This window comes from Indicator indicator, chromosome 23 (assembly GCF_027791375.1).
Source record: "Indicator indicator isolate 239-I01 chromosome 23, UM_Iind_1.1, whole genome shotgun sequence".
Classification (NCBI taxonomy): Eukaryota; Metazoa; Chordata; class Aves; order Piciformes; family Indicatoridae; genus Indicator; species Indicator indicator.
In genome coordinates, this window is record NC_072032.1 from 9,989,015 (window position 1) to 10,007,975 (window position 18,961).

General features: G+C 41.4%; 1 protein-coding gene across 1 annotated transcript; it reads left to right on the plus strand.

The window, feature by feature from the left end:
* Positions 1-424: 424 nt before the first annotated feature.
* Positions 425-2,641, plus strand: CYTL1 (cytokine like 1). The gene is made up of 4 exons (XM_054391656.1): positions 425-565; positions 673-717; positions 2,274-2,402; positions 2,558-2,641. Exons 1-4 carry the CDS (start codon positions 428-430, stop codon positions 2,639-2,641), a joined length of 396 nt encoding a protein of 131 aa, XP_054247631.1. The 5' UTR covers positions 425-427.
* The last annotated feature ends 16,320 nt before the right edge of the window (positions 2,642-18,961 follow it).

Genomic DNA, 18,961 nt, shown 5'->3' on the forward strand with positions numbered 1-18,961 from the left:
CATGGTGAAGGAGGCTGTACATCTGCAACCCAAGGAGGATGCTGCAAAATCATAGGCTCCTTCAGACCTCCATCTGGTCCAGTGTTGTTTCTTGTTCATATTTCTGATGATTAATTTGCTCACTAGGTTTTCTTTCTGGAATGAAAAGTGCCAGTAGTGTTTGTTTTTGTTACCCTTGTTCCCTCCTTTCCCTGCTCCAGGCAGGAAAGCACTCACAGCTCTGCTTCATAGGTTGGCAGGAAATTCAAAACAGCAGCAGGCTGCTGCTCGGACCACCCCCAGACTTTTTTTTTTCATCCCATTGATGCAGGAAACTATTTAATTGGGGGCTGGCTTGTCAAGCTTAGTCCTTGATGCATACCAGTAGCTGCCTAACCAGTAACTGATTTTTTTCCCTTCTGCTTTGGACAAGGTCCCCACAGCAAAGATGCTGCTGAGCCTGATTGCTCTGCTCTCTTCTTTCCTGTTAGCCAGTTCAGCCCCTCCAACTTGCTACTCGAGGGTGCTGTCCCTGAGCAAAGAAATCACTGAGTCCTTTAAGGAGCTACAGACCTCTAAAGCTGTGGTGAGTTGACCTGAAAACTGCTCCTGCAACAGCACTACAGGTTGCTTGCTTTTGGCACAAGCTTCTCTCAGAACAAAATTGCAATGGGTCTCTGTTCTTTCCTGCAGGACTCATGTGTGATGATGATGCCCAGGCTGTACTTGGACATACATGTAAGTATTCACACTTTTTTCTTACTGCTGCACCAGAAAAGTAGCTAATGAAAAAGAAAAGAGTAACTCTAAAGATTGTATCCTGAAAGAATGGTTTGAAATTGATTTTTTAAAGTTTAATTAACTGGAGAGATGACAAAAAAATTTTTTGAACCTTATTAAACTCCCTATGGAGCTTCTGAGGTTCAATATTTTGAAGTGATTACCATTTGTATATTATTAATTTATTGTGAAGGATCCTTTTCAGAAGTTAAATATGTGCAATAAAACTTTGGATAATAGTTTAAAAGAAGAAATGCAGAAGAAAGTTCCTTCACTTAATAAATCTACTTTGTATCTTGAGTGGCTTCTGGCACTGCAGTTTAATAAAGAGAAGTGCAGGAATTCCTTACTGGCTTTTCCTGTTTTAAATAACCACTTGTTCAGTGAAGAAAGAAAAACTATGCCTGAGGATATGGAAGTGTGATACTGAGGAAAGACAGTGGGAACCATCTCCCAGCAAAGACAAAGTAGCCTTCTGCCCACATAGCTTTAGTCCTGGTGTTCTGCCCTGGGATATTCAACTGGAATGGGCTCCCCAGGGAGGTGGTTGAGTCCCCCTCCCCAGAGGTGTTGAAAAGAGGCAGAGATGTAATGTTGAGGGACATGGCTTAGCACCAGACTTGGTAGTTAAATAAAAGTTGGACCTGATGATCTTAAAGTTCTTTTCCAACAGAAATCATGCTATGATTCTGCTTTTCTCCTTGTTTTGGTTTGGTTTTGTTGTTTTTTTGGGGTTTTTTGTTTTTTTTTTTTTTTTTCCCCAGTGCTTCACTGAGTAACTAAAAAGTAGAAAATAGCAGACAAAGTAAGGTATATCTGACACATTTTACCACAAGAAACTACATCATCAAGTCTGGCAAGCCATTCCCCTCTAGATGCCAATTCCAGAATTGCCAGTGGCTCACTTCATTGCCAGGACCAAGCAATGCCAGTCCAGAGCCTCAGTTTCCCTTGCTTTAAAGCAGGAGCTGAGATATGTATTTAGCTGCTTTACAAAGACATTGTGAAATTCTTGTTGGCTTTGTTTTATTGTGAGAGCAAACAGTCTGAGGTAAAAATAAATCTTAATACAATTTTGCCTGGTGCTCATTGTATTGCCTGTTGTACAGGAAGAGAGGATTTATGTCTGTGAGATCTTGATAGTCTGTTCACAGCTAAATGAGCTGCTCTCTTAAAAGTGAGACAGTGTGAATATTCCATAGGTAACTTTACCTACTGCAGGAGCAGATATGATTGTATTGGCACTGCTGCCCCCTTTATAATGCACGTGGTGAATAAGCTGGCAGAACCAACTTGTGTCTATGCACTTTTTCCACCACTTATTTGGACCAAACATCTCTGTTATGACACAGTGATGGTGAATTTTCCTAACAAAGGTTTACATAGGTTACACAAACACAGAGATAGGAATTGCAGGTTCCCACAAAGGCAGTAAGGATTTTGTAAGTGGTGGATGAGAAACACAGCTCTGTGTTTGTGCAGGGTTACACATACCTCTTTCATGTGCTTTGCAGAATTACTGTGTGCTGGCAAAACTCCGGGATTTTGTGGCCTACCCAACATGTGACAGAGTGCTTGAAGTGAGTGAGCTGAAGGAAAAAGCCCGGAGCCTCTACACCATCATGATCTCCTACTGCAGAAGGGTAGGTCAAGGTGCATGAACAGGGCCATGGTCTCTGCTCTCAGCCTTCTGTCTCCACTGCTTCCCCTGACCAGCAAAACTGGATCAGGGCTTGAGCTTTGCAGTATCTTCTGCCTTCCTCCTTATAAATGTTAGCCTTCTCTTTTGTTTCTCCAGGACTTGGTGTTCCTCACTGATGATTGCAATGCTCTGGAAATTCCTATTGTGCCTCACATTGAGTCCTCCATCACTGACAGCTAAGACGGAATTAACTCGAAAGTTGTACCTGGGAAACTTTCAAGGAGACCAAGAGTCAAAACATGCACACAGAGTTCACTACAACTGAACAGCTAAAATCTTTTTCAAGCACACTAGCAAAATTACCCATTTTTCTCTGCCTTGGCAGGAAATTAACTGCATGCCTCACATACCTACTGAGCTGCTAGGGAAACTCCAATTAGAGAGCATGCTTTCATTTGGCAAGGTTTGATATTTCAGCCTAGCCAAATGGATAAAGGATGTTGTGTTTAAACACTAGATACTAAACTGTTTTGTACTCTTTTATGAATAACTAGATTGATATAAAGAAAATACATTATAATCAACATTCTACCCTGAGTTAGCAGTTCTTCTTTTAGTAGATGGGCATAGAAGGCATCAATATTTTGTTTTCTTAAAGTGTTTGATAGGAGAAATGTAACTCTGCAGTGGCAGTTGTCTCTCTGCTGGTACAGCTCATGTTTGTATGCTGATTGTTTGTGATGTCAGACTTGTGAGAACTGAGGTGAAAGTAACCTGTCTCTGGATGCAAACTAAATAAAACCAACCTTTTAACCCAAGATGCTTCTTGTTACATCTTGTCTTCCAAGATCAACCCCAAAAGCCATCATTCTTATAAACTTATTTTTCATAGTAAATTAAAAGTTGTTTTTCACAGCATAAGCCATCCTTAGCTTTGTTTCCATAGCAATGTAACTTTGCTGTGTCTGCATGATTTGACAATGTGTAAGCTGCTACTGGGAGAATTTTTCCCTACTGCAATTTCTTTGATGAAATTAAAGGATTTTTTAAATTTTATTTGTTATTTTAAATACTGTTTCTTTGTTGTGAGACAGTAAGTTGTGAGGCAGTGGCTCAGAGAGCCTATTAAAGGCTTGGACAGATAGTTAAGGCACAGCCCATGTACTACTGAGCTATTGAGATTAACAAAATTTCCAGTTAATAGTTCCAGAGTGATAGGTCCCTTCAGGACCTGCAGGACAATGAAACCTTCACACCACCAGCTCTTTAGTGCCAAGAATAGAAAGGATGTTCCCTGTATTCTTGGCAGTAGTTGATATTACCCCAGAGATTCCATTCTTTCCCTCTGTGCAAGTGGTTCCTCTCTCTCCTGTATAGTGTTTGCTGGTCATTTATCTGCAGCACTACTAACACTGTTGCCTTGGTCAGTGCTCACACCATGTTTTATGAAAAAACCCTTCTCTGATCCATTGCCACATGGATTATGTGACAATCACAGCTCATCTATCATTCTGTCATTCTAGTGAGTATCTGATGGTGTAAACCAAAATGATTGACAACTTTTATGGAAAAAAGTGAATAACAATGCTCCTTTCAAAGGTGAAAAAATGGATGGAGGGGATAAAAAGGGTTTTGTTTTGTTTTTAATTACACTGTTCTATAGGAACTACTAATCTGATTTTAGCTACAGAAAATTTGTCTATCCCAGTGAATCACTAAATAAGAGTGGGAGCCTCTGAACCCAGGAGAGATATGGAGGGACCAAAGTAAACAACTGGGTTTTTTTCCCCAGTTTGTTTCAATTCTTGCAAGTGTACTTTCCAGAAAAGTGCCTGTCAGACCTTGTACTTTTCTTCTGAAGTCCTCATGTGCTAACCCTGCTAATCCTCTAGATGAACCATTGTGCCCACAGGCAGCACTCAGGTGTCTCTGCAGGCGGCTGGTAGAGACAGTAACAAGCTCAGCAATCTGACATAGTACCAGGCTGGACTCAAAACTGTTCAGCAGCCCAGATACTGCTACTATGAGAAAAATCAGTGCTAAGTTTGCCTTTTAGGATCCTTCTGCTCTCCAAGCCAGTAACATTTGTGCAAGATTCTACACAATCTGCAGTACCATTGGTTCTGCATCCCCTGGCCATACCCAAGGTCAGCTCCTTCAGCAGCAGCCATATCCTGGAACAAGGGCTCCTATTAGCAGGCTAACAGGGAGCCTGACACCCACATAGAAGGTGTGTAAGCACTGGCAGCTCCCTGACACAAGAAGAAATGCAGGTGGAGCTGAATGATTTGCTGTCCAACATTGCACTGGTTTTCCTCCTTCTGATCAGGGGCTCAGCCACCACCTGGGATACCATCAAAGCTTGTACACTGCGGTGTAATTACCAAACCCACAGCACAGCCTCTGCTTTTCACAGCTTAGCATAAAGGCAACTATGGGCATGTCTTGCAAGAAAGTGTGGTATGGTCTTCACAGGCCATGGTGTTTGCAGAGCTAACCCAGGGACTGGGTGGTACACATGCTTGGAACCTGGCAGCAGAAGCTTTCAGTGGTTTTTTTCCACCTTCAGCTGTCACAGGATTTAAACATAGAGCTGTTGCAAAGCTTGTTATGACTTGGCAAGCAAACTGCAGATCAAGATGTGTTTCCCTGCTTGCAGAAGCCCATGAAACTCTATCCTGAGAGCTGGACCTCAGGTAAAGTTTGTGCAGGATATTGTGACCCTTCTGTCCCTGCTTCTTTCCTGTCCCCTTTCTGAAATTGAATACTGGATGAGAATTTCGTCATGGATCTTCTCATACACTCTCTTTATCCTGCTTTATTGAAGTAAAACACCTTTTCTAGCCCATTTTGATGGAACTCACAACCCTAACTCCAGATTTCTCCTGCAAAATTCCCATTCTTTCAACCCCCTTCCAAATGTATTTTCTCCTGCTTTAGGCTGATTACATACGCAGAGAAAAGGTTGCATAATTTCTTTACTATAAAATATCGTGCAAGAAGACTTTGGAATTGGAACCAGAGTAGAAATAATTACTTTATTTGCACTGCTTTAGTAACTTCAGCCTTTTCATGATGGAAAACGACACAGTCCTGAAAACCTGCAATACATTTTCAGCATGCTTATTTACCAATTAATCAGTTCTGTACTGTTGCATCCTAATTCTGCCCAAGCTGAGAAAAGCAACTGGATGCTCTGGGGACTGTACATGCATGAATGGATTTTAAAAGCCTATCCTGCATTTGCAGATGCTGTGTATTTTGTTCCCAGAATCAGATTTGTCTGGTCATTGGTGTGCTTTTACACTAAGTATATTCCCTGTGGTGTATGTGGTGACTCTCCTCTCATCTTGTATGTCATTTCTAATGGAAAGTGTGCTGAAAGCAAAACTATGCTCTTTCAGTTCACAGGAACCTGCTGTCACTCAGACTGTCTTAATGAGATTTGTGATTAGGTGAACCCACTTCATGAATAGCACCTTTTTTGCCATGTTGTCACTGTCCAGGAAAACAAAACAAAACAAAACAAAATCCCAAGCTGATAAAAGGATCCAATCTACTTGTAATTTGCCAAGAAATCATGCACTCTCTCTTTCAGTAAGACAGCAAGTTTACCAACTTTTTAATTTACCATTATACCAGGTATATAAGGAGCAGTGGAGCCATTTATACATTTATTCCTGCAACAGAGCAACCCATGCTCATTAGGGCCCCAGCCAACAGGCAGAGTGTGAAGGGATTAAGAAGGACATTTTTGTTGTAATTTGTCACTTGGCATCTTGCCTGGCTGTTGCAGAATATTACTAAAAGCACATCATTAAGAAATTGCACTCAGTCTGTATGATCATTAGAGAAGAACTGTAGAAAAACAAAGCATCTGTTCTGTTTTCTGGCCTGTTGAAGGAGATGTCTTGGAAGGAGCAGTCAATCCTAGGACTAGATTTTTCTTCTGTCTGCAAGAAGCCTCATTCAAGAGCAGTTGTAGGACTGCTAGACTCTTCTGCCTATTAGCATACAGGATCCCAAGGTAATCAAAATGGCAGGCCTTGGGAACTGTCTCTGCAAAATTATTCAGATATTAAGTTTTGTCAGAAAGTTGTACTACAGATTTTACTAGAAGCAGTTCCTCCTTTCCCACCGCTTTTACTCCAGTCTCACTGACTAAACTATCTCAGGTTATTCCTGAGAGCAATTTGCCTACCAGGTTTTAAGAAAAGGCTGATCCAGAAAGCCCACAGCAGTTCAAATCAATCCATTCCAGACCCTCTTTTTGTTACAAGTTTTACTTGGTTCTCAATATACCCTTCAAAATTTAAGCCCATTGCTTCCTGCTTTATTAATGAGAGAGGTGGGGGCTGGATTGTTCTTTTTTTGTCTTTGCAGCAGACATTAGTACATTTAAAGATTTCTGCCTCTCTCCCTACAAGTCCAGCTCTTTCACTTTTTCTTCACTGCTCAGAGGTCTAGAAAAAAAAAAGACCTTTCTTGTTGTTACTTTTTTTTCTAGCTCTATCCACTTGGTTTCCACTTTTTTTGATGCACAGAGCTCAAAATTAAATACAGACATTGAGCTGAGACTTTATCAATGTCGAGCAGCGTAGAAAGATTTATCGGTAACATTCTGGCAACAATAGATTACAAATAAAAAGTTATCTCCATGAATTCTGAGACATTATTACATGTTTGTATTTAAATTTTAAGATGAGCATAGAAAGTTAGAGTATAATTTGGCCTTGCTACTCTATGATGAAGAAAATATGTGGGGAAAAACAAACCAAAAAACCCCCAAACAATAGACACCAAAATACAATTATTGCTCAGATAGATATTTGCTGTACAGATAGATATAAAGACTGCTGGAGCTGGTGGCAATTTTTTTAGTAGACTATGCAATGAAGAATCAGTGTTTTTAAATTCATATGGACTTTACAAAGTGATCCACACCTCCTTCTTCCCAGCTGCCCCAGCTGCCAGGTTGTCAAATCCTTCCAGACAGAGCCTTGGTACAACTGAGGATGAGAAGCTACTTTTAGACCCCTACATTAAATGTCTCTGCACCTTTCTCTGGCACTCTCTGACATGGAACAATTCATATCCTAACTACTTAACATTTGCCTTCCCAACCAGAGTGGCTGCAGCTTTTGGCAATGGCCTCTGGCCTGTGCAATCTCCCAGAAAACTTCCAAAACTTGTTTGAAAGAGTGGCATCTCCCCCAGGCCAAAACTGTACACAGAACAGTTGTAACAATTTCCAAGTAGAATCAGGCATGTTTCAATACCTGGAAATGTTCCTAACACTGGGCAAATAAATAAAAGGCTCCTTTTGGAGCACAATGTTTCAGTCGTTCTCCTTGAAGAAGAGCTGTGCTCTCCAAGTTGTTAGTGTATTTCACGTTATTATTGAATTAAAACACAAACCTTGAAGTAGTTTGGGGAACAGACCTCAGACCTTCCCAATCTCCATATGACTTCCCCATAACATAATTATCCTATAAATCGGTGAGAAAGGTGTTATTCCTACTGAGAAAGGGAAGCAAGAATGCAATTCTTAGTAAACTGAGGTTAGACAGAAGCATTTCGTGACTTAGGAAGGGAAAAAAAAGTTGTTTGGAGATCACAGATTTTTTTGCTGTTTTTTTTTTTCCTGTTTAATACAAAGGAAGCTTTTTTCTGCAGTTGCAGAATTTAAGTTATTTTTCTCCACTGTGAGTTCTCTAAGGTCCAATAAGTGCTTGGCTGTTACTGCTTATGACAGCTTGACAGCCAGAAGATGTAAGCTTGGAGAGCAGGCTGTTTGTCAGTTTTCCTTGATCAGGACACAAAGGCCAGGTCAAGAAAGTAAGGAGATGCACTCAGGCTATTCTATAGCCTCCCTCTGCTAGTGAGTAAGAGCTGTCTCTGGGTTTATTATACCAGTCACTTAATATGGGAATTATTTGCATTTTATGCCTCTAAGCAGTCCTGTTTGCCTTTTAATTGCTGTGAAATGTGTGGCTTGCTTTAGTGTCTTCCTCTGAAATGTTAATAACAAGCCTTAATTTGTTTGTTTTTTTTTTTTTTTTTAAGGAAGACTTATGAACTCAGTTCTAGACTAAAGCATGTCCTGAGTATGTTTTGTTCAGGCTTTACAGAGCACTGGGTTGTACAGCCTGGGCCTGTCCCGTGACTAGTGCAGTTCTGAGCTGCTTCTGGGGTTATGGCAGACAGTCACATTTACCTAGCACCCTTCTTTACTCAGCACTTCTATTCCTTTTAAACACTAGTGTCTTATTTTGTTAGACATCTGGGTAGAGAATCCCTAGGAAGCCTACGGCCCAAACTTTGTCAAGCTTTGTATGGACACTAGGAGAATATCCATGGCCAAATTATTTGCAGCATGGGGTACACACATTACCCCTGAAATCCTCTGCATCAAAGGCAAAACATGTGATAAGGTAATACATGAAAAAAGAAGAATGAAGCAGCACAGCAGTCTGCAGGAGGGGCAAAGCTAGGAAAACTCCCACCCTGGCCAGAAAGAGCAGGCAGAAGGTCAGAGCCACATCTTCCCCCTCTCCCACCTGCCAACTCACTGCTCAGCACTTGTGAGAACAAGTTCATCTGGTTGTCCAAGATAAATATGGCATAAGCCTTGCATTTTCACCATGACCTTCAGAGACAACAGTTTTTAGTTGATACTAGATGTCACTTGATGATGTTGGTTGAACAAAGGGCAGTGAAAGGGGATGGGAAGGAAGAGCCCAGGCAAGAACATTCTGCACCTTTTCTTTGTTCAAAGAAAAACAGTTCACATTCCACACAACTGTTTCCTTCAGTCAGATGCAAATGCATATGACTTGGTCTAGCCTCCTGTAAGGGCATTTTATCACTTAGAGCCTCACAAAACAGCCTTATTCAGAAGAAAAATTATGCAAATAAAATAATTTCTAATCATCACAGTCTTCAAAGGAGGACAACAAAGAATTGCTCTCAAGAAAATCTATTGATAAGGGTAATTATGTTATTAGTCTCTCAGCCATCTCTTCATACATACAGTAATTGGTTTCAGCTTAGAATCTTTCATCAGCTTGGCATAAAAATCTGGATAAAGATGCAGACAGGTAAAGAAAAGATCATGAAGTGCTTTATGTACATTACACCTTGTAATACCTCTGATATCTCAGAAAGAGATTATTAAATTTAGTCATTGATGCTTCTAGCTCAGACTGCTTGTTTAGTTATTTAAATGCAATTTTAATCATCTAGGTATGAACACTGCAGCAGAAACAGTTTGTCTAGGATCAGACAGTGCCAAAAATAAAGCATACGCTTTTTGAGCCTCCTCCTGAAGCACTCTGAGCACTGCCTGTAGCCTCACGTCCTCACATAGTCTAGGAGTGGCTCTTCTGTTTACTGACAACCAGCATTTTACCCAGCAGTCATGCAGATTACTGCTTCATTGTGCTTGGCAAACTTTTGACCAAAGCTAGCTTTGAGGTCCAAATTGAAAATGGATTCTCATTACAAATGCCAGGACTGGTTTGAAGGAATATTTCCTCCCTGTTAAAGCTCTTGTCAAGCCAATGAAAGGCCAGTCTATTCACTGTAATTTGTATCTCTCAGTGGTTTATATGGGACACATAATATTGAAAAGCAAAGACCTGACAGTCAGGGCAAAACGTACTTCACAAATCCCTTTCTGGAAAGAGCATCATCTAAAATTCAGCAGCAAACAATATCTTCAGAACAGTCATGGATTCTTGAAAAATGTTGGAACTCTGCAGAGTATTAACACACTGTTTAACCTGGATGTTTAAAAGCACAGTGGTTTGTCTTCAAAAGTCACTCCTGCAGCCACCACCACTGAGATCATACGATGCAAGTGTCTCCATCACTTTGCATGTTTACAGCCAGACATCAAGCTACACTGTATGATAAGGCCCCACACCTCTGACTTCTAGGAGAAGGCACACTCACAAGCACCCTACACCTTCCCCACTACACACATGAGCTGGCACCACGTTAAAAATTAAGCAAGGAATCTGCCATAGACTTAAAAAACCCTCTTGACAGGCATTTGTTATTGCTATTTGAAGCAAGCTGATCTGTTAAGCTGTAAGTAACCCTTGTTCACTACTTCAATCTGGAAAACAGACACTATGTCTCAGCATGAGTCATTGAGCTAAACCAAAACCAACCAGCAGAAACACAGCCATCAACTTTTGAAACTGGCTGAGTACTACATAAGTTTTAACAGCACATTTACAGTGCAAACAGTGATGTTAGCAACAATTCACATCTTTAGTCTGAGGGGTGTTTTGTTTTGGTAAATGTAGGCTCCCCCTCAACAGGCTGTGTTCTAGCTGCTTCAAACAGGCTTCAAAAGCAAGCTTTTGGCATTTCACCTTTTTTGCTTTTCTTCTGTCCACAAATTTATGACTTCTATTCACCAAGTCAGATTGCAAAGCCAGAAAGCTGCTGTGTGGACTATTTTTTCCTCTTCTCCACTCCACTTAGCTTCATTGATTTTTGAAATCTGCCTCTCTACAGCTGACTCTGGGTTTATTATTAACAATAGCCAGACACATTTTGATGCTACTTGATGCTGAAGATAGTTTTGGACAAAGTGGAGGAAGATTGCTGTAATACATAAAGGCAGGAGGATCAGTTTTGTCTCCATAAGTCTGGAATATGAAAAGTTTATTGCCAAGTTTAATTTATCCTTGCTGGAAGACACATGAACTCTGAGAGATAAATTTGTCCCAAACAAGCAGAAAACAGTGCACCTCATAAAAAACTGTGCTCAATTATCCTTTCAATCAATTCCCATAAATCAAACCCCAAATACAGGATTCAGAAGTTACAGATAGTAAATCTATTCCTCTTGAAATTACATTCCCTGTGCTCCATGCTCTTCAAAGAAGATGTCTTTACTCAAGCTACAGCAAGAACACTGAAAGGTCTGTATAGATGGTCCAGGAGCTATTGAAAAAAAAAATCAAATATGATAAAAAAAAGTTCATTTGAGGTGGAGCTGGGGTCAGAAGAACAAGGAGAATATAGAGACATTGTGTGAGCATGCTGAGACAGGATTAGGCATTCAAAGCCCATCTGGAATTGAATCTTACAAGGAGCTGTAAAGACCTCAACACAAGGAGACACTTCTTCACAGTGAGGGTGATGGAGCACTGGAACAGGCTGCCCAGAGAGGTTGTGGAGTCTCCTTCTCTGGAGACTTTCAAAACCCACCTGGATGTGTTCCTGTGCACCTGCCCTAGAGGGGTTGGACTCGATTTTTGGAGGTCCTTTCCAACCCCTAACATTCTGTGGTTCTGTGACTTCTACTGGTACATGGACCTGCATTCCTCAGCAGCATGTGGCCACTGCTGAAAGGGGAGGGGAACTGATGACAACTGGGCAAGAACAGTTTCAGTCATAAGAGGGGACAATCTTTCTACACAGCTTATCTGGACTTTTCCATTTACAAGAGATTCTTTGCTAAATTTTACACTTGCAAATAATTTTCTATTAAGCCCAGCTTCCAACAGAGGAAACAGCTGCTTCTGTCTTAGAAGCAAGGAGGGGGGAAAGTCTGAATAATATCTTTATTTAAAGGAAAGTCGTCTTCCTTGAGAAAGGAAAAACAAGCCAAAAAAGCAAAAGAAACCCCAAGTATTGTGCAAGACCACAGAACTGAGGAGCACTTGACATTATGGAACAGGCCATACCCTGACAGCCATTCCAGGAGCTGCTGCCTTCCCATGCTTCATCACATCCTTTTCCCTTCTGCTCTGTGGCTGTACACTCAGTGCCAGGAATATTCCTCCAGGGAGGACATGCTCTTTCCTTTTGTCCTCTCTTTTAATTAAATTCCTAATTGAGTCTTTACAAAGAAAAGATTTGAGATATCCAAAGGAGAACCATCACCACCTTTTGGCAGTGTAGAATGATGTGAGGAGATGTGAGGTTCCACTTCAACATGAGGAGGAACTTCTTCAGTGTGAGGGTTGCAGAGCACTGGAACAGCCTCCCCAGAGAGGTTGTGGAGTCTCCTTCTCTAGAGACTTTCACGACCCACCTGGATGCATTCCTGTGTGACCTGTGCTAGATTCCATGGTCCTGCTGCAGCAGGGAGGTTGCAATCTATGATCTTCAGAGGTCCCTTCCAACCCCTAACATCCTGTGATGCTGTGAAAAGCCTTCTGATGCTTCTAAAGCCCACATTCTGGTTTTCCCTCATTAAGAGGAACAGTCTGAGGAAAAAGTATTCCCTGGCCCCATAAGGAATACAAGGGCTTGATGGACCAGCAAACACTATTGTCACCTGCTACCACCTTGTTTAATGACTGTGGGCTCAGTTCCACAAATCAGATAGACCAGCATTCATTCATAGAATAGTCAGGGTTGGAAGGGACCTCAAGGATCATCTAGTTCCAACCCCCTGCCATTCAATCTATATTTAAATGTTATGCTGAGCAGGAATGGATTTAAACACACATCAGAGAATGAATTTCTAACAGGGTCTTCCAGAAGAGTTTTGTAGGAAAATGTGTTCCCAAGCAATGCAGCCAAGTAAAGTATGCCTGTTTTACTTAATTCCCTTATTAAAAACAATGGTTCATGCTGTTCCAGTAAGAGAACAACAACAACAAGCTTACATAAGTCATTCTCCTGAAGGATAAGAATCTCTGTACCTAGGGGTATCAAAGTCTCATTTCTCCAAGTGCATAAATCCTAACTGAAATCATCCAGTAACATATTCAGAAATTAACCTTTGAGCTGTAGCAATGCCTTATAGAGCAATACATGAGAGGAATCACACAACAGAACCATATCTTTTTGATATGCAGCCATGAAAAACATCATTTGATTAGTCCCTTAGGATTCAAGAGATTATTCTGAAAAGTTATCCAGCATGCCTAAGCACCAAACTCTCCAAACACCTCAAAGAAGACTGGGCACAAGCATTTCAAAAATTGGATCAGAGTAATAGAAGCTGTCAGGAAATCATGAATAAAATTGATACCCACTGTAACAGAATGGAAAGAGCTTCAAAAGGTTTTAAAAATATTTTGTGTTTTGGCATTAAAAAAAAATAAAGGTGGGGCAAGAAATAGGGCATTGGCACAACAGTTACTCTGTCAGGTAGTTCTTACAACCACCAACAGAGATGAGAGTCACACTGTGTCTATCAAATTAAATTGTGGTCTAAACAGCATATCTAATAAAAAAAAAAAATAACAGATGGATTGGCTTCCACTTCAGAGCTTTCTGAGGAAGGTTTCATTTCTGAAAATTAGAAATTCTAGTTCTGAATGGTCACATCCAGAAAACCAGGATAATTCACTGCTATCACAAGTGTGACAGCTTTCCCTCCCTTTTCTACACTGCGCCACCCCAGACACTCATCTCAGTCTACCAGTGCTGATAAATGCCCAACTTCTGTAAGGAGCAGATGTGCATACATACAAACATGTGTATTTTTCTCACTCTTATTTTCTCCCCAGACACAAACAGGGCAATCAGTCACTGCAGTGAGCAAGGTATACCAGAGCTAGAGATCACAGAGGAAAATAAATCCAGGTCACAGCACAGGAAAAAAACCCAAACATGCTTCTGCCTGGTTGTGGAAAGAGCAGAAGATGTTCTTACTGGCACTTCCATGTATGGCACCATCACTGCCCTCCTCGTGTGCTTGAGAGTGATTTAGGTCAGCAAGATTTGTGGAGAAACTTCCTCATGCACATCAGCCAGATCCTGAATAACCTTTGAGGATTCACTCCTGCCTGGACCAGACAAACGTGTCTGTGCACTGCCTCCAAAAGCCACTCCATCCCACTCCCACAGCTCTTCTCTCCCTCCCTCCCACACACAATATATCAGCTCTTCTCCCTGTTGCTGTGAAGACCTGTATAGTACTTCTTCCTTAACTCAAATACTTTGCATGAATCCAATTTAAAAAAATCCAAATTCGCAGTAACAGATGCAAAAATTTCTGTTCTTCAGTTACTTAGAAGGTGCCTTGTCTTTTCCCTCATGTTTTATAAAAAAAAAAAAAAAAAAATCCCACATAGCAAAACAAAGACATCACACAGCAAACACAACTCACAACAACAGTATTTCCCTTCCAGGCTTCCTTGGAACTAATTTTAGATCTATCTAGCTACAGATGTCTACTGGCTCAGAATCATCAGGGGGAAAAAGCCTCCATCTGCTCCCTGACTTTCTAGTCATCCTTTTTGTGCTAAGAAAACAAAGTGTTATTGGTAGAAAAAACCAAAAATCCCCCACTGCCCCTATGGAGAGGAGAAGCAGGCCATGCAGGTGTATAAGCATTTGGGATATTCATCTGTCACTCAACTCCTTTGTGACCAAAGCAAGTTATTTTCCTCTGCTGTCCCAGGTAGTATCTCTCTGCATTTGACTTGTCCCTCAAGTCAAAGGTCTGCTCCCTTCTGTACTGAAGAGGACACCTCAGACAGTGTGAAACTCAAGTCCTTGTCAAAAGTCTTACACAGACCCTTTTAATTTCTGCCTCATCCTCTCTTTGGTTTCATTCCTGTAATGCTCTCTCTTACTAGGTCATCTTCCAACTCACATCAGTGGTCCTTTCCTCCACATCTCTCTCTCTCTCCACTTTCTTCAGTTCTTCTTTTTCTTGCTCCTCCTTCTCCCACTTTCTTTTTGCAAAGCCAGATGTCTTTACCCGTTCTTTATTTCAAGCTCCAGCTCTTCCTTTACCAGGCCTCTTTTTCCACCTCCTTGCAAGTATGGTGGGAGCAGCACTCAGCGGTCTAGTGAGCCATCAGCAAGCTTTCCCACACCTCTCCATGCCATTCCTGATGCTTCTCCTAACACCAGCACCCCAAGCAGCATAATTTACACAGACTGCTGCAGGAGAAATGGTGTTTAAGAGACAATGACAACATCATGCAGAGAAGTTATCCAGTTTTCCAAGAACAAAAGAGGGAGAACTTACTTAGCATAGAATCATAGACTTGCTTCAGTTTGAAAAGACCTCCAAGATCACCAAGTCCAATCATTGACCTAGTGCCACCATGGCCATTAAACCACGTCCTGAAGAGCCATGTCTACACATTTTTTAAACACCTCCAGAGATGGTGACTGTTGATAATGAGCCAGTATTGGGATTAATGCATTTGATTTATGGGCAGACATCAGTCCCAAGGAAGAGCATTTTTGTGTGTGATGGACTTCAAGCACACACATCCAACTGACTTTGGTGGGATTCTCCACCAGCCATACTTCAGCACATGTGGAAATGCCCAGTGGATACAGAACAAACACACATGACCCTGACACAGCTGAACTCCCAGTGTTACCAGCTGATGAAGACAGCAAGGGAGCAGCTGTGTCTGCCATGTATGTTGGCAGGTTTGAGGCTGGGAAGAACAAAATCACACAAATTCTGTTGTGGCACCATCAGGAACAAAAGCAGTGAGTAAGCAGGAAGGGTATTAGGGTGTCAGACAGCTCTCCCTCCACACACACCCCCATTCAACACATGATTTGGCAGGTTTGCCCTGTTATGTCCCATGCACATGCATTTGTGAAAGGAGAATTGCCCACAGAAACCTCCTCCCTGTGCAGATGCATACACTTTCAAGCTGCAAGAAGGATTGTTCATAAAAAAAAAAAAAAAAACCCAAACAATGCTAATAAATCAGGTTTGGGCACCATCACTCTTGGCTACAGACACATCCCTTTCTGGTTAACAGTTTTAAGACCAGAGGGATTCTAGCTTGAGAGACACTGTCAGCACTATTAGCATCCCAAATTACCTAACACCATGGGTGGTTTTCACAGTGATTTTGTCAACTATATTAATATCAGTGGATCTCTAAATGAGCTATGTCTTTAGTCCTGTTCAAATACATGTCTGTGGAAACTGGAATTTCTTAGTATTCCCCTTAGATTTTAGAATCTGACAGACATGCATTTATTTACCACACAGCCATACTGTGTTCAGAAATTACTGCTTACTTATATGTAAGACCATAATAAACTTCTTTCTCCTGTCAGTGTGACATTCTTCCTCCAATCTCTGATAAGACATCACAGCACCTGCTCCACAATACCCTAGATTTGCCTTCCAGAAGTCTGGTCAGCTTATTTTCAGTACAAGAGCAGAGTTTATAGTCTTGCTTTAGGGGATTGTGATTCTATTTTTAATTAAAATAGATTTATATCCTCCTGTTATCACCAGGTTCAGGCTGCATTTTCTCAAAATGGATTCAGGCCAGAAAGAAATTAGGAAACAAGTGATGAATCCTATTAAACCTGATATAGAGTGGTTTAGTTGTATTCACAAGGCAGCCTGGTTTAGAGGTTTAACCCAGCTCTTGCAAAGAACATCCAGTCCTTTCTGCATTATCAGATTCATAAGATATTTTCAAGACTATTAAAAAAAAAGGCAAATTCTATTTCATTCTCAGTTATAAGCCTGTTTGGTTTTTTCCTTTTGAAGAACACATAGATCTGATTTCGAAGATGCTCAGAGTTCTTTATTCTCACTGTTTCTCCCACTCCTTTTAAAGCTTAACTTTAAAACCAATGAATAAAATTCTTTGAAACTGGAAGGATTTAATCTTTCCCTTAACTCCTTTGGGAAAGGCTTCAAGGGAGATCAGTGCTATATAGACCTTTAGCATCAAGGAAAACCCCACAGCTGCTCTATTTGAAATGGATCCCAAAAAGGCAGTGTCTTGGCAAGAAAGTAATTCTCCAGTTTCCTTGAATGTTGGGGTGACATTTAAGCCTCAGGAAAGCAAAACAAAAAGAAAAAAGGTCACTTATTCCTGCTCTCTTGGATCAAGGATGTCAGCCCTTCACATCATGCATTAGTACAGACTATCAAAACTCAATATTCTTAAATAAATCCCCATCCTTTCATTTCCCTTCAAACCCAATGACTCATTTCTTGTTGCTGCCCAGGCAGACAGACACAAGTGAAGCAGGTATTATTTTGCTTTCTGCTTTCCTTCCTTCTCCTCAAGGATCTTTGCTGAGTTTTTTTCCCCAGCAAGAAAATTACGGCATTCAATGGGAGTACATATGCACTGACTCTGGAATCTTCTTCTTTTCTAACTAGACTTGTTTGTCAAAGCTTTAGCAATTGAAAATTTCTTTATTCCTCCTTTTGTGGGGGACAAAGGGAGATTAAATGCTGCCAGAAAGGATAGATGTATCATTTTAGGTAGAAGATTCTTATCTCACTGGCAGCATTTCATCTCTCTGAGGCTCACATGGGCAGCTGGCTTTTCAGTTCTGCAAAGCTGAGGTATCTGTTCAGATGGATAAGCAACTCAGGAATGAGGCTTTCCTGGGTGGGATGAAGGGAGGCACTGCTTCAAGAACACACTGCCATGCTTTGTGAAGTGTGGCAAATCATCCTCCTGAAAACGTCAGTACAGAAGCAAGGGAACCCTCGGAGAGCTGCTGCCGATTTACCCGGAGGAAGCACAGACTGTCTGAACCACAGCCTTGCAGCTGAACCACAGCCTTACAGCTGATAAAAGCTTTCCAGAAACACTTACGGAGAATGTCCCCCCCAGGAATGCAAATCTACCTTGAGACCTTAAAGCAGGAACGCTGTATTAACTTCAGACATGATGCCTTGCCTCATTTTACAATGTGAAGTAATTTAACTCCTTCTCGGGCTACAGGGAGTAAGGTGACAGCACAGATGCTGGGCAATTAAAACAGAAGTGTATATGAGGTGAATATGACTTGTAGCTGCTTGCTTGCTGGTACCAGGTGGAGCACATCATTTCACTCATGGTTCAATGGTAGCAGCGCTGTGGGTGAAATGCTGCCACAGCCCAGATTTAATACCTCACTTCTGATGTTTCCCTTCAGTTCAGGAGCTGAGCACCACAGGACTTGTAAATTTCCCTTCTCACAAACAAGTAATTCCATGTGCTGTGGATTTTGCAGTGGGAAGGGGTTTATAGGCCAGCACTTAGAACCATCTGGTCAGTGTTTAACAAGAAGCTGAAGCTATAATGTAAGCATATTTTCCTCATTCAAGGGCTGTCCTCCTGGCTAGCAGCCATCTCCCAGGCTCCCTAAGTCATTTTCTCCACCCCACCGTATGCTTTAGAGACTGATGCTGTAAGTTAAGTATTGAAAGCTTTCAGATAAATCATCTGTCTCATCTTCCATATCTGCCCTGCAGAAACAATCCTTACCTTCTTCGCTCCAAGGTGAAGTACGGGGGTCACAGACTTGCTGGTGCGCACAACTCCTTCTCCATCCATGCCAGAGCACACATCAATACTCTGCAGCCACCTCCTCCATTTATTTCAGGCAAGTGAGAGATTTCAAAGCAGTTTCACCTGAATTAGTGGGACTGCTGCACTCCTGCTCCCCACCTGGCAGATACCCTTTGCAAACGGTGTCCGTTTTCAACCAACTTCTTGCCTCAACTATCATCCCACCACTACCTGTGTGCTAGTGGCAGATCTTGGAGACTTTCTCCAACCAAAACAACTCTATGATTCTATAAAAATCCCACAGCTGATGGGGAGAAGAGAGTCCATCTTAGACTGGAATGAGCTG